The sequence below is a fragment of the Bos mutus genome, chromosome 25 (assembly GCF_027580195.1).
Source record: "Bos mutus isolate GX-2022 chromosome 25, NWIPB_WYAK_1.1, whole genome shotgun sequence".
In the NCBI taxonomy this organism is placed as follows: domain Eukaryota; kingdom Metazoa; phylum Chordata; class Mammalia; order Artiodactyla; family Bovidae; genus Bos; species Bos mutus.
The window spans coordinates 7,225,834-7,247,591 of NC_091641.1; the positions used below are offsets into that span (position 1 = coordinate 7,225,834).

Below are 21,758 nucleotides of genomic sequence, written 5' to 3' on the forward strand. Positions count from 1 at the left end.
CAGCACAGCCGCAGCGTGCAGGCTCCTCACTGCGCTGACTTCTCTTGCTGCCAAGCACGAGCTTTACGGCTCTCGGGCTCAGTAGCTGTGGCCACGGGCTTAGTTGCAGGAGGCATGTGGGATATTCCTGGACCACGGATGGAACCCACGTCCCCTGCATTGACGGGCAGACTCTTAACCACTGGACACTGGACCACCAGGGAAGTCCCACATGTCTTTATTCAGAGATCCCAGTGCAAGAAGTGGCTCCTCTGAGGTTGTGCTGTTCTCACAGCAGAGAGAGAGCACGCAGAGCTGAACCACACACTCACTCTTAGGTCTTACATGCAGACGAAGCACGTGGCACCACCACTTACGTCCCGCGTGGCCCCATCTGCCACCTGTGGTCCAGAAAGCCCCCACACGTCATGTGGCTACGGGCAGAGACAGGCGACGCCCTCCCTCACAGGGAGGGCAGACGGTGGGGGAGCAGTAGCAAACACTCTACAGGACGCCCCAAGCCCCATAGTGCAGCTCTGCTAGCGCCCACAGGTTGGGTGTTCCCTCACCCCTTCTAAATCTCGGGAGTCTCATCATCAGTTTCCATTAGCTTGGCCTCTAGCCCTGGCCTCTGAGTTCTCATCCTGCTGGAGGCAAATATTAATTAAGATTTAAAATAAAACCCCTTTCTGTAGACCTTTATCTTGAATGTTAATCCTTATAACAGAAAAGCCCAACTCAGCATTATAAAAGTGATGTTGAAAGGATAACTGTTGGATCCAGGAAACTCTCAATAGAATCACAGGGTGGGCATCTGAGTGGGGTGGGGATGAGAAGTACAACGTAGGAGGCCGGCCGGAGACCGTGGACATATGTGATGGGAAAGGATGCTCCCCTGTGTTGGCGCCAACTAGGTGCCTCTCATCAGAGAAGCAGGTCACCCACCTGCTGACGAGTCACAGCGCTGTCTACATAGTAAGCATTTTCATAGACCTCAAGCTGTACCCCTTCACCATGTGCTCACTTCTGCAAATAAAACAGTTGACCAATGTAGGTAAATATTTATTCACACAATAAATATGTATTCAGCACCTACTATGTGCTCACCATCGGGAGGAAAGCCTAGCACAGGCTCTCAGGGAATCCTGGGTCTCCCGACGGAGCCTCGTCTGCAGTCCTGGACCTTCGGGACAATCCTATGTGGTGACGGGAGTGGCCGGCAGCCCAGAGACGGATCAGCTGAGCCTGGAGGATCAGAGGAACATTCCAAGGAGGCGCCTTCCAGGCTGCGGGGAAACTGCTCACTATTGAGGGAATAGGGAGTAACCGGGTGTGGCTGGAGTGCAAGGCGAGGCGGATCCCCAGAGCAGAACAGGTTTTACCCAGGGCCTGAGCACCGCCAGAACTTCTCCAGATCTGTCCAAGCTCCACCAACAGCAGCCCCTCTGTACTCTACTGTTCCTCGCGGTGGCCCTGCATGCGTGTGGGCGGTAGACAGCATCTCTGCCTCGGGCTAGCTTTGCACATTAAGTAGCCAGAATGTCTAACCTAGGACCTGACATCCAGTCCGTGCCTAAGACCTCACTGCAGACCTCTTCTCATTCACAAACCTCTTACCCCCTGTGCCGAGGGGCTGCCACGCTGAGTTCTGGTTCAAAGGTAGGCGCTCAGGGCATGAGGATGAAGATGATGCCGTCTCTTCCTCTCTCACAACATGATAAGGGGGACAGATGGGGCCCCACTTCCCTGCGCCAGGTGCTGAGCACTTCACCCCTCTGGGCTCCCCCACCCACCCAGCCCTGGTCGGTGGGGCTGGCACACAAGGCCGGCCGGCCTGGCTCCAGGAAAACCCGGCACAGGCATCCTGGGGCCACTGGAGCCTGCACTGTGTCTGGCAGCACAGCCAGATCTTCAGGAGGCATAGATGCCAACAAAGGGTGCTCAAGGAAGAGAAAGCATGGAATTGAGAAGCCCCAGGCCACAGCAAGGGAAAGCCCACCCCAGAAAAGATGGAGCTGGGCAAGGGGGAGGACACACCCAAACTCTGAGCCCAAACCCATGGAAGGAGTCAAAAGAGTGAGTGAGCAGAGAAAGTCTCAAAATTGCCAGAATCAACAAATCCTTCCAGGTTTGGAAACCTTGGAGGAAGGCTTGGGGGTCTTCATCAAGGAGAAACTCACCCACACGTGGCGCTCTCACCACCTCTCTTAAGAATCCTCAGCCCAGGTGCCTAATGTGTTAATAATAAAGCTCAGCGGCCTGGCCTCGTTCTCGCAAGTCTGGGTTGAGTGTTCCTGCATCTGTGCAAACAGAGCACAAAGAAGACACAGGTTCAAGGTTCCTGTACTAATTTGCTAGGGCTGCCATAACCAAGTGCTGCAGACTGAGCAGCCTCAACAGCAGACATGTGCTTCTCATAGTCTGGAGGCCGGAGGCCAAGGTTGGGGTGTCGGCAGGGCTGGTTCCTTCTGAGGGCTGTGAGGGAGGGTCTGTTCCAGGCCCCTCCCCTGGCTCCTGGTGGTTTGCTGACCATCTCTGGTTTGTAGGTGCCTCACCCATATCCCTGGCTTCCTGCTCACGTGAGCTTCTCCTGTGTGCATGACTGTCTCTGGGTCCAGATGTCCTTTGTTTATAAAGACAAGGTCATGTTGGATTAGGGCCCATCCTAATGACCTCATCTGAACACGGTCATCTGCAAAGACCCTATTCCCAAATAAAGCCATGTTCGTGAGTACTGGGGGTCAGGACTCTCAGGACAGGGATACGGTACGATCCATAACAGTCCCAAGTGTGTTGTGTAGGGTACTCACCCCTCCCCCACATCCCCACCAACAACCCAGACAGGAGAGAGAAGACAGTGTTCAGGATCCTTCCACATCCCATTCTCTGCCCCCTGTAGAGGCAGCCACCTTTGTGGGTTTAGGCCGAATTCCTGGGACGCAGATCTGGAGCTGAGCAGAGAAGCGTCTGTAGGTGTCTAGAGGCGTGGAAAGCAGCTGGGGCCCCTGCCCTACTTCTGGGGCAGATTCTGATGCCCATGGGCACAGTGCGCATAGGAGGTGGCAGAAAGGCCCGGAGTGAAGGGAGAACTCGAGACATCTGGAAAGGCAACTCCAAATATCTCTCTTTGCTCAAAACACTGATGTAAGTGGTGGTTAGGAACAGCTGAAATAATACTGCTAAGGCATTCCCCAAATTATATAATAGACACTGAAAAGACTTTATATGTTCATGAAAGCCCAGTACAAAATTTTCCATACAGTTTGATTTTAATACATATACACACACACGTTTGAAACAGCTTTATTGAGATATAATTTACATACCATATAATTCACCCATTTAAACCTGGCATTGACTTTTACTACAGTCATGATCAATCGTGTGACATTTCATCACCCCAAAAAGAAACCCACACCCCTTAGCCATCATCCTCCGGGTCCCCCGCCCTAGACAACCACTAATCTACTGTCTCTATAGTTTGCCTACATGCGTACCTTTCATTCAAAATTAAAAGGGAACCGCAGACAGAGGAATGACTTCCACTGGTGAATGGCAGAATTATGGGGTTAATTTTCCTCTTTATTTTTTAATATATTTCTAATTATACAATGAATATGAACTGCCAAGAATCAGAGTGGGGGAAGGATTTTATTTTAAAAATAAAGAGAGGACTACCTTGACATTTTTAAGTAGTCCTTATGGATTATTTGGAAAACATGCCCAAATCACCACCTTGTTTTATTAGGGGAGAAAGTGGGTCTGAGTCCTCAACAACTGCCTTCACATAGGCATTTTGCAGCACGAGTTGGTAGAAGTTGGAAGTCCATGCACTGTGCTTTTTTCCCACTGCCTTGGATTCCCCGAGACCGGCCCTGCTCCCCCTCCCACAAACCTTGTGTCCCCCTCCCCAGGGTCTTCCCGTCTTTAATCAGGTGACCTCTGTCAGCCCTTAACAAATTGTTGGTTGGCTCAGGTGAGAGTCCCTGTAATTATACCACATCCTTTTGCCTCTTTAATAACGTTGGAGACAGAGTATAATTCTGTGAGGGGACAGAGGAATATATAATTTAGTGTCCTTTTCCTGAGCCAGCGTGAACTCCGTGCGTGTAGCATCTTGCACACTTCAGGGGTAAAAAGTGATCTGTTGTCTGAGCAAACGTGTTTGGGGAGCAAAATACGTACTGAATCCAGCCAGCCGCCAGAGCCTCTTTGGATGTGTGTCTGGTGTGCTGGGGACACATCACCTTTCTCTGATGAATAGGCTTTTCACTGGAGGGAAACCAGCTCAGCTGGGTTGGTTCATGAGACACACTGATCCTGGCCACTGAGGCAGAAACTCACCGTCGCCTAAACTCGAAACCGAGACACCATCCTTAACACTCCTGGATCCTCTGAGTCTCACATCAGCTCAGCTGGACCTGGGCTCTCTGCTCGGCCTCTTTCCTGCAGTCCCCACTCCGCTGCCCTGCACGTTCTCACCGGGGCAGAGGCAGCAACCTGGTGGGAAAGGTCGTCTCCTTCCTGCCCCTCCTGGCCTGCTTCCACTCTGACTCAGGTCCAGATAGTGCACTGACCCCCTCACCTGGCCAGTCTCACACCCATGTATCCGTGCACTTCGCCCCCAGCAGCCCCACATTCCCTGGGGTGTAATAGCCCCATCTGGGTTTCTTCATCTGGATTCTATGGACAGAATACAGGTGGACACATGAGTGTCCTACAAGTAGAGCGTGTAACCGTGTGTGTTACAGGTGTTTCTAGAAGGAGGGTCTTTGGTTTTCAGAAAATTCTTGGAGAGGACCTAAGGGCTCGCAGGTTTCAGAACCTTGGAGTTTGAATGTGTTCCTCCCCTTTTCGTGTCACCTCTCCACCTGGTGAGCTGCTCTTGAGAACTCTGCTCAGATGTCACCTGTTTTATTGCTCAACTCCCGTCCCCTTCTTGGTGTCCCCAGGACTCTGCTTACCGAGCACTTTCCTGGCTGGGATTCATTTATTTGTCTTAGTTGCAGCACACATGATCTTCAGTTGTGGTAATGTGGAATCTTGTTCCCTGATCAGGGTTCGAACCCAGGTCCTCTGCATTGGAAGCATGGAGTCTTAGCCGCTGAACCACCGGGGAAGTCCCCTGGCTGAGATTTCACTACTCATTTACATACCTGTTCCCCAACTGGACCACGAGCCCCTGGGGCTGAGAGCTGTCCCTCTCTGCCCTGCCTCCAGTTCGGAGTCTGGCGTGTGTCAGCTCTTAGTCTATACTGCTGGAAGAAGGAAAGAGAACGTGTTCTCTTGGAGAGCCCCAACTTTGTTGGGTGATGGGACTGCCCTGCCTCCTTCCCCTTCAACGGGCTGGTGCCCGTGGATTTTCTCCCTCTCATGTGTTTGTAGACATTTACACTAAGAGGTTGAAGGCCCAGCTGTCCAGCATTTCCATGAAGAAATCAGCCTCCCATTTGCCATGGGAACTCAGTAGACATGCAATGATTATTAAATCACCTCTTGACAAATTTTGAGCTCTTTGTTCTTCTTGTCTTCCTCCCATTTCCTTTCAGATTGATGCACTGAGTAAAAGAAGCAAAGAAGCTGAGGCAGCCTTCTTGAATGTCTACAAGAGATTGATTGATGTTCCAGGTAAGCCCAGCACTTGCAGCCCATCCATGGGTGTTGTGTCTGGTGAGTCGGTGTGTTTCTGATGGAGCTGCCACGTTAGGCTTTGGTTTAAAATGCTGCATGTTTCACAGAGAAGAAATAGAACCTGTGTGTGCACTGTGCAGACGCCCTGGATGTTCACGGTTCTGGGCTGACCAATTCCGTGTTCAGGAATGGCTTCGATAGGGCACCTCGCATGCCTCGTTCCTCTCCCAGGTCATCCAGGGAATCAGTGACCTCTGGCCAAGTCTTTCACTTCATATCAAAGGGCAGGTGGTAACCCATTTAACTACAATGTGTAGGAGATGTTTCCTCTTTTGAAGGCAATAAAGAGCTACAATTTTAATAACGCTTGCTACGGCATTCAGAGAAATAATGGCTCCTCATTCCTTATTTTAGAAAAGCAAGATGGAATTTAGAGCCCCCACTGGTCCCATCAACCCTCTGTCCCCAGGTGGTCCACTCAATCCATGGGGAGGTGACAGACACAATCACACGGGTCCCAACCCAGTCCAGAAAAGACTCAGATCAGAAAATGAGCCACTCGAATGCCATCCTCTGCTGACCAAGGAAACCAAATTACCACCACCCTCCCCACCCCGCCCACTAGAGCTGCAAGCGTGCCCTTATTAGGAATCCGGTGTGCGTCACCAACACAGCTAGAACTGTCTTAACAAAGCAAAGCAGAAACAAGTCTCCTTTGTATCTGTATTGTATTCTAATTCAAGTCCACTGAGGGCTTTGTGTCCCCTCTGGGAGCCAGAGGCCACACCAAACTAGGATCAGGAGAACTCACTTAGACACTTGGGACAAGGAGCAGGGAGATCCAGATGCCAGGGTCTCCTTATAAGTTCTTGACCACATCCCTTGTTCCTCTGTGAACCTCAGTTTTCCCATCTGTAAAATGGAATAAGGTCGGGAAACAGCCTAGTGATGGAGAGGGATTGCCTTTGTTCTAACCCTTTTGCTATCTCAGGAGTTTATCCAGCTCTTAGTTCCAAATTCTAGCCTTTCAACTGTACCCACCTAGGGTTTCCCAAACACTCTGACCGAGGCTCATGTGAAGCCTCTTCCACGGTGAGTGAATCACTTGTGCCGTCCTTCTCAGGCATCAGCGGCTTGGGGGACCTGCTTGCGTTTTCTTGTGCCAGTGCTAGCTCTGTTAGTGACTTAGTTGAAAGGGGCCAGCTTACTTTGCCTTTTGCCAGAGACCCAGAGAGCCTACAGCTCTTGTTTTCTAAATAACCTACACTCTTTTTTTAAAAAAAGTCCAGCTTGTCCCTGGGTCCTCCCTTAGTGAGGTTTCTCCACTGGGAAGCCACTTGAACAAGTCGTTGGGTTTCTTTGTCTGCAGTTATTTGCCATCTTCACTGCCTATCAATAGAAAAGAGACCACTTTTCTCATCAGCATGCCTCTTTACCTGAGCAGTCCTTATTCATATACATATATAATTTTTAAGGAACTTTGATCATGAGTATATAGTTATATTCTGCTTTTTCCACTTAATGTTATTCCATCATCATTTTCCTTGTATTGGTGATATGCTTCATAATTGTCCTTTTTTGGCTGGCAGTTTTAATTTAAGGTGGTGTGAGCAAATAACATTTGATGTTTTCTGTAATAATAAGAGTTCATCAGAGTATATTTGCATGCCACATAGATCACGTTTACCTGCCTCCCAGGTACGTCTTTCTTACAAATGCTGTGGTCTGACACATCTAACAAGTACTTGAAAAGCAGGAATGGAGCTTGGCGCTCTCAACCTGTGTTTTGAAGTCTGCTTATCGCTCAGATGAAGTAATAATGTGGCTGAGGCTTACAGGAAGGGCCTGGTCAATAGCAATGCATTTATTGACGGTCAGTCACATAAATGGGGAGAGTCGGAGGGCCTTAACTGTCTGTGGGCTCCAGGCTTCAATCCAGCCAAATTCAGAAACATAGGTGGGGTGTGTTAAGTTACGGTTTCAAGAAACAACTTGAACTTCCCTGGTGGTCCAGTGGTTAAGAATCTGCTTGCCAGTGCAGGGGACATGGGTTTGATCCCTCTTCCCAGGTTGCGCTAGTGGTAAAGAACCTGCCTGCCAGTGCAGAACCTGTAAGAGATATGGGTTCAGTCCCTGGGTCAGGAAGATCCCCTGGAGGAGGGAATGGCAACCCACTCCAGTATCTTTGCCTGGGAAAATCCCATGGACAGAGGAGCCTGGCGGGCTATAGTTCATGGGGCCACAAAGAGTAAGACATGACTGAAGTGACTTAGTATAAGGAAGACCCCACATGCCTCAGGGCAGCTAAGCCCGTGCATCACAGCTACTGAGCCTGTGCTCTAGATGACTGCGCTTAGCATCTAGATGATCCTTAGCACTCAGGGTTCATCACACCAGCACATGCACTTCAGAGGCCTTGGGTTTTTGTGGCTGGTGCTAACATGTGTTAGGTTAACACAACTAGAATGTGTTGGGTTAAGTAGCTATCCAACCAGCATCCCAAGCTCGACACACCCAGCCTCACGCATGGAGCAGGGGACCCCCTCTGCCCCAGCCCTTTCCCTCCCCCAGCGGTGCAGCTCTATTGTTCAAAAGAAGCATTGAGGTCACCAAGCTCCTCCCTCTTCTCAGCTTCCACATCTGAAATCCCAAGTAGCGCTATTTCTCCTTCCAAAAACCTCCTTTAGATCAAAGACACCGAGTAAACATTTAAATCCACGATTGTCCTGCTGTGTCCTCTGAACAGTTGCCACCATTAAGAGCTCATCTTTACCTCCCTTCTCACTTGTCACCAGATGTGCCTCATTCCTTCATCAGTTTTGAGGTTATTGCCAGATACTTGTTATCAGAAACATCCTGCTACTGTGGCCAGTGTATGCTATCTTTCCCCCCTGCTGTGCCCCTTGGCTCCATGGAGCACCCCCGAAGCCCCGTCAGCACTGAGGATGCTGTTCCCTGGCACGGTGCTGAGTACCAGGGATGGACTAGGAGCAGGTGCGACAAACAGCTTCCTGTTCTTGTGGACTGGAGAGTCTGGTGGGAATGTGGGCATCCAAAAGTCATCACACAGATCATTAGTGAATTTTAGGTGTGAGCAGTGCTCTGAAGGCAGAGCCCCGGGGCAAGAGAGTGTAGATGGGGAAGGACAGGGCAGGGTCAGAGGTGGCAGTGAATGAGCCCCAGGGAGCAGGAGGAGGAGAGGGAGATGATGAGAGTGGCCACGAACCATATCATCCACACCGGGACACCATTAGTAGTCCAAGAGCCCTGCTCGTCATTGAGCTGAGTCAGGGAATGCAGTGACTCAGGAGGGAGGGGCCCAGGCCGCTGGAGTAGACGAAGGGTTCTGGACTTTGTCTCACAGACAGACCATTGATGGATTTTAAACAGGGAAATGACGTGATCAGATTTGCATAACGAAAAAGTCAGTCTGACTGCAGTGTGGAAGCAGATCAGAAAGGGATCCCAGGTGGTATGGGAAGGGAGAGGTGAGGTCACTGGGTTTCTACTGGAGGAGGTAGACTGGGAGAGGAATGGACAGTGGAGGAAAGCTACTCAGATGGCTCTCGCCCAGGACCCAGTTCATGCAGTGTTACTTCATCCATCTCTAAATGACAATACTGTTTATGTGGTTCTATCTGGTTTACAAAATTAAAAAGAAGACCAGCGAAAAGTGTGCCAAGTTAGCCTCCAGTCACCAATTCTATTATTGTTCCTCATCATTATTCTAGTTGAATGTGGCCTTTGCCTTTCTTGTCAACGTCATGGCAGTAGTAAAGTAGTTTTATATTGAGATTCGTAAAGTCATAGTTTTACATCATCAGCCTAAATGGCTTCATCTGTGACTCTTATCACAGATTTTATATCATTGTTTATATGATCAACGTACAAATAGCTTACACTTGCAAATATTTAAAATTTTTTATTTTAATAACCTCTGATAGGGATTTATATTAATTTGCTAATGGCCACTCACATGAGGAAAAGAATCATAGCCTCTGCCAGCAGCGTGACGTGGAGAGGACACCCGGCGAGGCCCCGGGTCGGGAGTCCTCAGCAGCGGACACCCTGACCGGGAGGCTAGCGTCCTTGTACACTGGAATCTATGTTTGTGGGTGAGAGCAGAGGTCAGCAACTGTCAACCACACTGACCCCAGCAGTGCAAGAAAAAGTTCAAGGTGTGCTGTTCCGAAGTACACACTCCCTCTGCCTATATTTCTGGGAGCCACGTGCCAGGCCCAGCACCACCCACCCAAGATGCAAATGCGGCTGAGAGGTGACCCCTGCCCTCCCTCGGGTGGTGTGAGACTGCGGAGCGTCTTTGAGAGAATATCCCACAGTTAAAGCTGGTGAAGTAGGCAGCCTCCTTCCCTCACTGTAACGGAAGAAGAAGTAAATGTCTCCACTCTTAAAGTGTGACCCTCTCAGATGGCTGGGAACATTCTGGAATGATCTCCTCTTAAAGGCCCTTGCATAACTGGAATTTTTACTGTGTTCTGAGTAGAGTTACCATGGTATGCATAATCTGCCAGGAATTAACCTCGCGTGCGTGACTTTGCTCTTGCTTCTTGATACTTTTTAGATTCTTTACAATGAGCTCGTCTCTATCTCTACAATCGGGGCAGAGGGTTGGGAGTGGGGATGGGGTGGGAGCATACATTTATAAAATATTCAACTCTCAATCTCAGTTGCTGAATAGCCCTTAGTAGCGGGTTAACCAGATAAGAACGTAAGCAGTAATGGGTGGAGTATTTGTCCACACTTAATAATTGGTATAAAACACAACTGTGCCTTTTCAGTCCCACAAACATCTCTGCAAAGGTTTTTTTTTTTTTTTTAGAAGTTCCTAGAAAGAAAAGTGTTGGAGAGCTGGGCAGTGGTGCTGCAGAACATCTCTGCCCCAGTGTAGAGTCCATTGACAGAGTCTTTGCTGGTTCTCATCATCTTCTGGGTTCTCTCTGGGCCCCTCCCACCCCAACACCAACAGAGAGTCATCGCTCAGTCCTTGCTAAGACATGGTTTAGGCCCTATAGACCCAAACCCTTCAAACACAAAGGCAGTGCCCAGAGGGGTTGGTTTTAAGATTTAAATCTTAGGGAGCCCATAATGAGATGCTTGTGCTCAGGCGTGTCCGACTCTGTGCAACCCCACGGACTGTAGCCCACCAGGCTTCTCTGTCCATGGGATTCTCCAGGCAAGAGTACTGGAGTGGGTTGCCGTTTCCTATCATTACCAGTGATATAAAACACTTATGGACTCAGGAAACTCTGCTGGAGCACAGTGTTTCCTGACTGGCCCAGCTCACTTCATTCCCCTCAGATGACTGGCCTGCAATCAGAAGTAAAAAGTGTTAGTTTTCAGAAGTCTTGAAAGGGCACCAGCAGAAGGGAGCCCGTTTTGGAGGCTGCTCTGTTTGCAGCACCCACACCAAGATGCCCCTGCTCCTGGGTGCTGCTGCTTCGGGGGCGGCGGGAAGTTTCCATCAGGATTTAAGAAAACCGTCTCTTCTGGAGAAGGTCCCCATTGGCCTCACATCTGAGCATCCAGAAGTAAAAGAGGACCATCATCCGTTCTGAGAGCTGCTTTTTAATTCTTTTCTGTAAGAATAACAGGGCTTCCCCAATGGCTTAGTGGATAAAGAATCTGCCTGCAACGCAGGAGACACTGAACACACAGATTCAGCCATTGGGTCATGAAGATCCTCTGGAGAAGGAAATGGCAACTCACTCCCATATTCTTGCCTGGAGAATCCCATGGACAGAGGAGCCTGGTGGGCTACAGTCCCTAGTGTCGCAAAGAGTCGGACACGACTGAGCAACGAAACAAGCACATGAGAATAACAGAGTGAGCCGGTCCCTTGTGCCCAACAGGCTGTTTAAAGTGAAGACATGCTATCAGTTACCGGAAGCGCTGTTCAGTCTTTTTTTCCTTTCTGTCTGTCTTTTTTCTTCCTGTCTGTCCCCTGATGAAGGATGCATAGTAAGACTCCTGGCCAAAAAAAAAAGCAGCGAAGTCTTATACGATCTGTTAGAACTACCCCCTTGCTTCTCATACCAGGCTTTTCACCAACATGCATCTTGGTGGCATTTTTGAAGGCCATGTGATGTGGCCACCCCAGCCTGCTCCTGGGAGGCTGCTCCAGTCCGGGTCTTCTAGGCTCCCAGGGTTGGCAAGCAGCCCACGGGTGCCCAGGTCCCTCCAGAGAGAACTCTTAACCTCGGAGCCTGATAGCAGGAGCCCCTTTGCATGTTTTCAGGTTACCTTCCTGAAACATCTCCATTCACATGTGAAAATCAACCACCAGCTCCATGATAGGACAGGAGAGGGACGGGGCCTCAGCTGTGGAGTGAAGCTGTGGGTTGCAGGTGCCCCCATTCCCCCTGCTGGGCAGCAGGACCAGAGCTGGTCCAAAGGGGCCAGGGGGTGGTCAGGCTCTGACCAGTGCTGGGGTGACTGCAGCCGGAAGAGGAGGCCGCCTCTCCACCCTCCTTGACCAGCCTGAAACAAACTCGGGTCCCGAGGAGCAGAACGTTTGCAAGCCAAGCAAGCAGCTGCACATGCACTGAAGAAAGGCCAGCCTGACAAGATGGGCATCCGAGGCGCTTGCCGCCCCACCCTCAGGGTTCTCCCTCTGGACTCCTGTCCCTGGCCCCCGGCCCAGCTCACTGGTGGCAACTTGGTGACTTGGCTTGCAGTGGGGGCGGGGGTGGCGTCTTCCCCCCACTGCCGTGACTGGGGTGGTCCTGGCACACGCGCTATCTAGACAGCTTCTCATCCGTTGCTCATCAGCATGCTAATTGCTGTATGACTAATTATGCCCTGAATTCCAGTTGATTTTCTTAATGAGACAGCTGGGTTAATTATGTAATCGTATGATTACATTAGCCCAGAGTGCCCTGGTGGAGGGAGCGTCTGCTGCGTTCTGATGTCGTCACGGGGTTGGCGCTCATGGGCCGCATCCCCTCCTCTTCTGCGCACAGGTGGACTGGGGTCCAGGGGGTCAGTCTTTGCGGGTCTTTGCAGTCCCTCACAACAGAAGCAGCCAGCATCCCGCTGCCCTCCTGCACACACACCCTAGCACCCTGCCACCTGATGGAATCAGAGCCCCGATTCCCAGCCCCACAGCTCCCCTCCTGCCATGTGGTTGTGGCACCCTCTTCCTCCTCCCAGGACATACCTGCCTCGGGGCTAGTGGTGTGACAGTGACCAGGGCATCCACACCAGTGTCCTGAAGTTCCTGCAGAACCACGCTGGTCGTTCTACATAAGGTCAGAGCAGCCCAGACGGGCCCCACCCTTATTCCCAGCATCCCCCTTACAGGTGCTGTTTCACACCTTTCTTCAGCCCTGATCTCCACACACCTCGCATTTCACTGAGAAGACACGTGTGCTCAGAGGACGGTGGCATCTCCCTCCACAGCCCAGCTCTCTCATCTAAGAGTCCACTGTGCCCGCAGAACCCACCTCCGCCGTTATGCTCCTCTTCAGACCCTCTCCTCTGCAGGAGTGTGGGTTTCCCAGACTCGCCCTGGGTGACTCTGACTCTGTTAGGCTTGCAGACGCCGTGTGGCCACAGGAGAGCAGCTGGTCCCCCACAGTACTACTTCCCACCAGAAATTAGATGACATCTCCCCCCGCCCCCCACTCCCCGCCACTGGAAAGTAGATGACACCACCACGCACACAGTGGGTTTGGCCACAGAGGCAGGGTCAGCCTGCTCTCCTTTCCCTCTCTCACACTTTAGAGCTATCTATCAGTGAGTCCTGCTGACCCAGCCTCCAGGGTGCAACCCAAATCTGACCACTCACCCCGTCAGCCACCCCTAATCCAAGCCTCCGTTACTTCTCACCACCTTGACTCCACCTTCTCTGTCCATTCTTTCTACAAAGTCCATGGTCTGAGTGGACTTTCTGAGCTACTTTTGTTCATGTCCCCCAACAGTAAAAAAAAAATTCAAATTTGTACCCCCCAATATATACTATTTAGTTATTTAAATGATGTACATGTGTCATTACAGCAGTGTATGAAATACATTGCCAGTCATGTACTAAAAACAGAATTTAAAGGATGTGATGAAGACTCAAAAGGACTTAAAATTTACATTTTATTAGCAGTACAAAAAAACATTTTGCTCTCAGTAAAAAATACATATATTTTAAAATCAACCTCATTGAGGCATAGTCTGCACACAATAAAACACCTATTTTGTATACAGTTTGATACAATGGCCAGTAGACAGTCAAGATACAGAACACCCATAACCCCTCAAAAGTTCCCTCACAGTCTCAAATGCCAGCAACCTCTGATGTGCTTTCTGTCAACCCTGGTTAGGTTCATCATTTCTGGAGTTTCACATAAATGGGGTCCTTGGGTAGGTACTCTGATGCGTCTGACTTCCTCCACTCAGTGTGGTGTGTTGGGGGCTATTTGTGCACATTTACTGGGGAGCAGTGTTTCACTGTGTGGATGTATAACAATCTGCCTTCGCATCCACCTGTTCATGGACTTTTGAACTGTTTGTGGCTGTCGTGAATAAGCCTGCTGTAAGTGTTCATAGACAGCTGTATGTGGATGTCTGTTTTCATTTCTCTTGGATAAATAGCTAGGACTAGAATTCCTGGGGCATAGGGTGGCGCATGTTTAGCTTGACAAGAAACCGTCGAGTGGTTTTTCCAAGTAGTGGTGTCACTTTGGCCCCTCGCCCGATGCGTGTGGGACTCCAGTTGCTCCCCGTCCTCCACGCTGTGTGTTGTTGTCAGTGCTTTAGGTGTTAGACATTCTAGTGAGTGTAGAGCGTGTTTCGTTGTGATTTTAACTTGTGTTTTTCTCAGTGACTAGTGATGCTAAATTTTTATTCACATGCTTTTGGACCTTCATAGAACTTCATTTCTAAGGCATCTGTTTAAATCTTCTGCCCATTTTTTTAATTGGATTGTTTGGCCTACTGTTGAATTCTAACTTTTATATAGTCTAGATACAAAAGTCCTCTGTCAAATATATTCCCTGCAAATATTTTCTCCCAGTTTCTGGTCATATAAAGAGCAGAAGTTTTTATTTTACTGAAGTCCAGCTTATTATTTCATTGATCTGAATGTCTATCCTTATGTTAGTATCATAATATCCTGACTCTTGTGCCTTTTTAGTCAATTTTGAAATCAGATGATATATAAGTTCTTACCTTTGGTCTGTTTTTTTCAAAATTGTTTTGGTTCATTGAGTTTCTATGTAAATTTTAGACTTGACTTGTCAATTTGTACAAACAAGCCTGCCAGGATTTTGATCTGGATTCCACTGTATCTATAGATCAATTTCAGGGAAACTGACAACACTACTGAGTCTTCCCAGGAGTCTTCTTTTATCTGGTTTTAAGACTTTCCTTTTATTCTTCTCTTCAGTAATTTGACTGCTTATTGGTGTTCTTTGCATTTATTCTGCCTGGACCTTGTTGAGTTTCTTGGATTGGGGGTTTATAGCTTTCTTTGGAAATTTTGCCACTTCTTTCAAATACATCCCTCACCCCTTTTGGGGACATGTATGTCAGATTGTTATTGTTTCACAAGTTGCTGAGGTTTTAGTAACTTTTTTTTTCCAATCTCTTCTCTGTGCTTCTATTTAGATAGTTTCTGTGACTATATCTTTGGATTAGTTCTGTGATCTTTTTTATTTTGCAGTGTCTAATGTGCTTAAGCCATTATAGGGAATTTTTTTTTTTTCATTTCAGATATTGTATTTTAAGTTCTAGAATTCCATCTGGTTCTTCATAGCTTCTATTTCTCTCCTTGTTCTGTTCATGTTTTTCTTTAATCCTTGAGCATGCTTATAATAATTGTTTAAGTCTTTGTCAGCTACTTCCATTGTCTCTTATAATTTCTGGTTCTGTTTTTATTAACTGATTTTTTTCCCTTCTTTGCATGTCTAGTAATTTTTGATTGGATGTTGGACATTTTAATTATTAACTGGATTTTGTTGTCTTTCTTAAGAGTGTTGAAATATTTGGGGCGGCAGTTAAATTACTTGCAGATCAACTCAGTTATTCAGAGACATGCTTTATGCCTTTGGGGACAGGTCCAAACTAGCCTTTACTTTAGGATTAGCTTAGCCCTCCACTCTGGTGTGGCCCTTTGCTGTCTTCCACTGAATGTCCTGGCTGTTCAACAAGCCTCTATTCTAAGGCCAGTCGTAACTCAAAAGCCTCCTAACACTCTGCACACTCTAGGATTTGTTGACTTAGACCTCCCTTGCAGTTCTTTGCCGAGCCTTGTGGAGCTTCACCTGATGTGTACGTATGTACCTTATCTTTTATCAACAGGTTTTAGATTACTCCTCTGCAGATTTCTCTCTTTCTCTGCATATCTCCTTCCTTTCCAGTGCTCTGCCCTGTAAATTCCAGGTGCTTCAGCCTACTGGTCTTCTGAAGTCTATCTTCTCAATCCAAAAGACCATTATGCTCTGCTTGGGTTTCCCCCTTGCCTGTGCTGCAGTCCAGGAAATATTTCCTGGCAGAAAGTCAGGGTGATCATAGGGCTCACCTTACTTGTTTCCCTCTCTCAGGGATCACCGTCCTGCTCTGCTGGTTGTTCAACATCTGTAAATGGTGGTTTCATTTAGATTGCCTAGTATTCCAGTTTATGGCCAGAGGTCAGGTCTGGTGCCAGTTAATCTGTCAGAGCCAGCAGTGGAAATCTCCCAAGTTCTGTTCATTTTGTTGTTGGTTTCAATGGCTGCCATAAATGGCTGGAAAAGATAATCACAAAGATACATAGCACCAAACCAAAGCAGTACATTATTAGCAATCTTTACAAAAACATGATTTCTACCTTTGAAAGCTGCATACCAGTTATGAGAAAATATTAGTTGAAGTTCAGCTAGTAAATTTTTATTTACCTTGGTATTCAATTTTTCTTGCTAACTAGTCAGAAGATATTGTATTTTTTATATTATCAACAAATGGGTTTGAAACTCCTTTTGACAAATATTTCCTCAGGTTTGAGTTAATTGATAATAGGTAACATCTGTTGAGTGTTAACTCCAAGCCTGGCAGTGTATACACATATTATGGTAATTAATCCTTACAACAATTTAATGATATTGGCATAATTATTATGCCCAATTTATAGATGAAGAGAGTACAATATGGAGACATTAAGTAGCTTCTCTAAGGTTGCACATCCAGTAAGTGGCAGAACTGGGATTCAATAGCATGTAGTATGGCCCACACTCTAAACCATTTCTCCCTACTCCCTCTTGTTTGATATGAGGCACTGAGATTTTTTTTTGTAGACAATGTTGTCTTTGCCCATAAGTTTATGTGACAATGGGAACATTTCCAAATATCCACTTTTAGAATGCTGTCACTGTAGATGAGTTTCATTCAAGAAGCAGTTTTTTTCCCCCCACTAAGTATTAAAACATCACATTTACTTCGAAGGCATAGATTATGTGTTTATATTTTTTTAAATGTCTGCCAGGCAGCATATTACTGATAGCCATCTGCCATCACAGAACAGGGCAGCTCATTTAGAACACTTAGCTTTTTAAAAGAAAATTGTATAACTCATCTTTAAGCTTAAAACTCTTAAATACTTTGCAGCTAGGAAACCAACAAACCCTTTCGTGGCACTGCAGTTTCCCTCATGCCGCAGTGGCTCATCTTGCAAGAGTCCTATTCTCTGAGGGCTATGTCCGTCACAATGGAATTGAATCCAAACTCAGTCCCTTAGCTCACTTTAGACACTATTTTTATGGGACTGACACACTGCCTGCCGTGCAGCAGGGCGTCTCCGACACAGTAATTTCAGCTCTGAAATTCAGTTTGATCCTTCTTCATATTGTCTCTCTCCCTCTCTTTTTTGTTCATATCTTTCTTTAAATCTTTGCACTCAGGGCTCCCCCTCTGGCAGCTTGTTCTTTGCCACTTCCCCTTCCTTTCATCATACCTCACTGGCTTCTCTCTAGGCCTTATATGTGCCTCCTCACGCTCACCCCTGGACCCCTGCATGGCCATTCCCTCTACCAAGAGTCTTCACATTCTCTCCTCTTCAACATCCAGATCTCAAACCCAGGGTCACCCCCTCAGAGTCCCTCCCTGTCCATCTGTCTCCAGGACCCATTTGCCATTCTCCACGCACTGTCTCCTCTCATCCTCACGCTTGGCAGTACTGAAAGCACCCTGTTTTGTTTGGTTTTGCTGTCTGTCTGTCTCCCTCACTTCAGTAGAATGTCACGTCTTTGAGAACAAGCATCTTGTCTTGTTCACCGTCATGTCCCCCCAGCACCTGGCACAGTCCTGATGTCATAGAGTGTGTACATGGGTGCCAGTAGTTGGACTGAACTGTTTCTGTGGCTGCTCCTGGCCCTCCCCTGCTTCTAGCTCCATGCTGTTCCTTCCATGTGAATTTACTGCCCCAAAGTCTCCATGGGTCTAAACTCTGGCTCTTAAAAAAAAAAAAAAAAAAAGGTCTCCTTTTCCTGGTTTCTCCATCTGGAAATGGTCTTCCATTTGGCCCTTCTTGCTTTTACATTTGTTGTTTGTGAACATGGTTTATCTCTGATAGGTTGGGCCTGCCTGATTCGCCTGGACGTCCATCCCAGTGTCTTACCCAGAGCAGACAGATGCTTAGGACAGACTTGTTATATTAGTACTTGAAGAGACAGTATAATTTAGTCGGCTGCTGGTCCAGGAAGCAGAAATCTTAATTAGACTTTTGCATACCTGTTTGCCTGGCCGACTTCTCTCCTCCCCGTGTTCCCTGGGTGAGACACCGGTGCCTGACATGCTGCAGGGCCCCCTCCCCACTGACCTCTGGCTGTGACGGCTAGAATTAACGAGATAATGTCCCATGTACGTAGGCGAAGGTGCTGAACACATGCAGGCGATGGTCTTGTTGTTGTTTGTTATAATTACATTCTTTGAGTCCTGTGTTGCATAATGAGCTATAACATGCCTCAAAGAGCGTTTCAGGAATGAACTATGAGACGGCTGTAGTACACTTGGCAACTTTGTCACGTCGGGAGCATGGCAGCGGCAGTAAAGCACGTTGACTGGGAGGTGGCAGGGATTTCGTGTGTTCCTGTTCCACGGATGGGTGTGTGCTCTCACCTCCCCCAGACAGTTCCCTAATGGAGCTGCTGAGACGGGCGGCTTGTGACGTTCAGAATAAGACCTAACAATACTTGTGTGGGGTTTAAATGGCATTGGAAATCATTAACGAGACAAAAAGCTATGATTTCCCCTAGATTAACATGCAGGCTGGGGTTTGGCATGCCGAAATTCATTGTTTTGGTCTCTAGCCCAAACATGCTAGAGTCATTATATTGTCATGTGGTAATTAGCTGTTCCTTTAATGCAAGTAATAAAGGTTAAGCCTGAGAGGTACTTTAGCAATGCCTTTTACATAATCCAAAACAATATTCAAATGCTGTAGGCGTTGAGTCATTCAACTGTACTGTAGTAAAGTTTGAAGTTTAATGCATAGAGATGTTTGAATCCAGTTCATTCTTTATTCTTTGACCAGTTTTGCTACTTAGGCGTTAACCTTTAATCGTGTTAAATTAAATATACATGCCATAATGAATAATTATGAGCGTGCTAGAATTTTCATTTACAATATAATGCTTTGAAAATGTGTCTAAAGGTCCTACTTACCCTTCACTTGACAATGTGCATGCTATTTTTATATGTCACTGAATTCCTTGCTGAATCAAAGGAGGGAAGCTATTTTTTTATTCGAAGCAGATACAGTGGGTCCTGGCCTCTTAAAAGGAAGGGACTGGAAGAGTTGTCAACAGAAATTTTGGGGATGGAGGGCAGTGTACTAGCTTAGCTCTTTAAAAATATAATTTGGACTGGCAGTTGTGCCGGGAAACCTACAGGAGTTGATGTTCATAGAATTTTATAGAAGCACAGTGGTTCTCCTCCTCAGTTCTTCCCTGATCTCTGTTTCAAGTTCAAGTTGTCATCGTACGTGGAAGGAGCCAAGGGCATGCTGCTTTATCTCCTTCAGGCCATTTGCCCGGCATGAGACCATGGTGGGAGAGGAGAAGGGCGTGGGAAGGTGTCCAGGGAAGATACTGAAATTTAAAAATAAAAAAACTGCACCTGAAATGTTCTGAGGATGTTCATTCTATAGTATTATTACCACTCCTACTTACAAGGAACCATATCCCTGAAATAGCTTTTGAGATCTAATTTAATATAAATATTTTAATGCTGATAAAAATAATCATGAGAGGCCACAAATGAGAAAGCAGTGATGTAGTCATAAGCTGTATATACGCACAGAATCAGTGCCCAGCCACTGGGGTTTCATGTGATGGACGGTGTTGGACGCTGTACTGAACGAGCCCTGGGGCCTGAGTTTTGTAAACCCCATGAAGACACTGGCATCTCAGAGCGCTCCTGGCTCCTGGTGGCTGTGCCAACTGAGGCGTGGTAGGCTGAGCCCTCCCTTCCAGGAACCAGGGGTGGTCTGAAAAATTAACGGCACTGGTATTTGAAAATTAAGTGAGCGCTTGAATATATACCCTTGTTGATCCACAGGGCTCGGTGTTTAGCATTCCTCACCCAGAGACTAAATCTTTGCAGCCGTCTCACAAGTGATGCTGGCGTCCATACCAGAAATATCTTCCGTAATCTCTTCTAAGCCCAGCAGACTCGGGTATGCTTCTGCTCTGACAGGGCCCGAGAGTCCTAGAGGAAGTGCCCCACTGGGGCCCAGCAGGTGGATTATAAGTGCAGCAGAAATAAAAATAAAGACCCAGTTGATGCCAGAAGAACATTTAATATCTCTCCATTTTTGTGCTAAATTAATGGTAATGGCAAAGACCTCACTAGTACCGTAAATTTCCATGACCACAGTGTCCGGTTTTAGGTCCAAATCCGTTACAGGAACCGGAACCCCTTCCAGGGCCCGAGAGTGGGCTCTTGTCTAACACTCGGAAATGAATTTTCCTAGGAGACACACATGCTGACAAAGCAAGAGACTTCCCTGGGAAGGGACACCCAGGAGGAGAGCGTCAGGGTAGGGGCCCAGGAGAACTGCTCTGCCACACGGCTCACAGTCTCAGGTTTTATGGTGAAGGGGTTCCTTCCCAGGTCTCTGGCCAGTCATTCCAACTCAGCATACTTCCTGGTGGTGCACACTTCGCTCTGCCAAGGTGGATTCCTACGAGGATTCTGGGAGGTTGGTAGGACGTATGGACTGGCGTCTCCCCTCTCCTTTTGACCCTTCCTGAATTCTTCCAGTTGGTGGTAGCTTGCTAGTTTCTTATCAGGACCTCCTGTTGGAAGATTATTCATGTCAAGTGGTTACTATCATGCCTGGGCCAGGATGGGTGGTTTCAGTCAGTGGTTCACCTAATTAATCCAGTTTTTTTGTAAGGAACATTGATGGTGGATAGCACATTGAATTGTCTGCAGGGCCTCTCATACCTGGCCTAGATCTCCATTCTCCTACTGTTTGTACTATAACTCGCAGTGTGGTGGCCTCCTGGCTGGCTGGCTCAGTGGCCCAGTACAGGTCACCATGGCTTGGTCACCAGGTATGCCTCTCGCAAAAGGCACAACCACCGTGAGCAGAAACTCGGGTTTCTCCTGTCTTCAGATCACCAGCTAGTAAATCCTGACTGTCTCCTGAGCATGCTTCATCAGTTAAAGGATGACCATCTTACAAGAGCCCCCCTCAGGGGACCTTCCTCATTGGAAGGATGATCACTGATCACACAGATCTAGGTCCGAGTTCTCTCTGCCCCTTGTTGCTGTTGTTGCTAAGTCATTCTGACTCTTTGCAACCCTGTGGACTACAACCCACCAGGCTCCTCTGTCCATGGCATTTCCCAGACAAGAATTCCGGAATGGGTTGCCATTTCCTCCTCCAGAGGATCTTCCCGACCCAGGGATCAAACCCACGTCTCCTGCATTGGCAGGTAGATTCTTTACCTCTGAGCCACCAGGAAAAGCCCTCTGCCCACTAACCAACTGGAAACCTGGACGCATCACCCTGCCTCCCTGAGCTTTAGTTCCGACTTCAGCGAAAAAGAAGGAGATACATGTCACACATCTTTCTCCCAGGATTGTCCTAGGGCTCAAATGAGAAAATGTCCATAAAAAGTGTTCTGTGATGAGCAGACGCTCTCTGGGCAGCAGCTCTC

General features: G+C 47.8%; 1 protein-coding gene across 1 annotated transcript in view; it reads left to right on the forward strand.

Moving 5' to 3' along the window:
• Positions 1-21,758, forward strand: part of CUX1 (cut like homeobox 1) — a 330,995-nt gene that overhangs the window by 185,910 nt on the left and 123,327 nt on the right. The window contains 1 exon segment of the mRNA XM_070362072.1: positions 5,529-5,607. Coding sequence (XP_070218173.1) covers positions 5,529-5,607 — 79 coding nt within the window.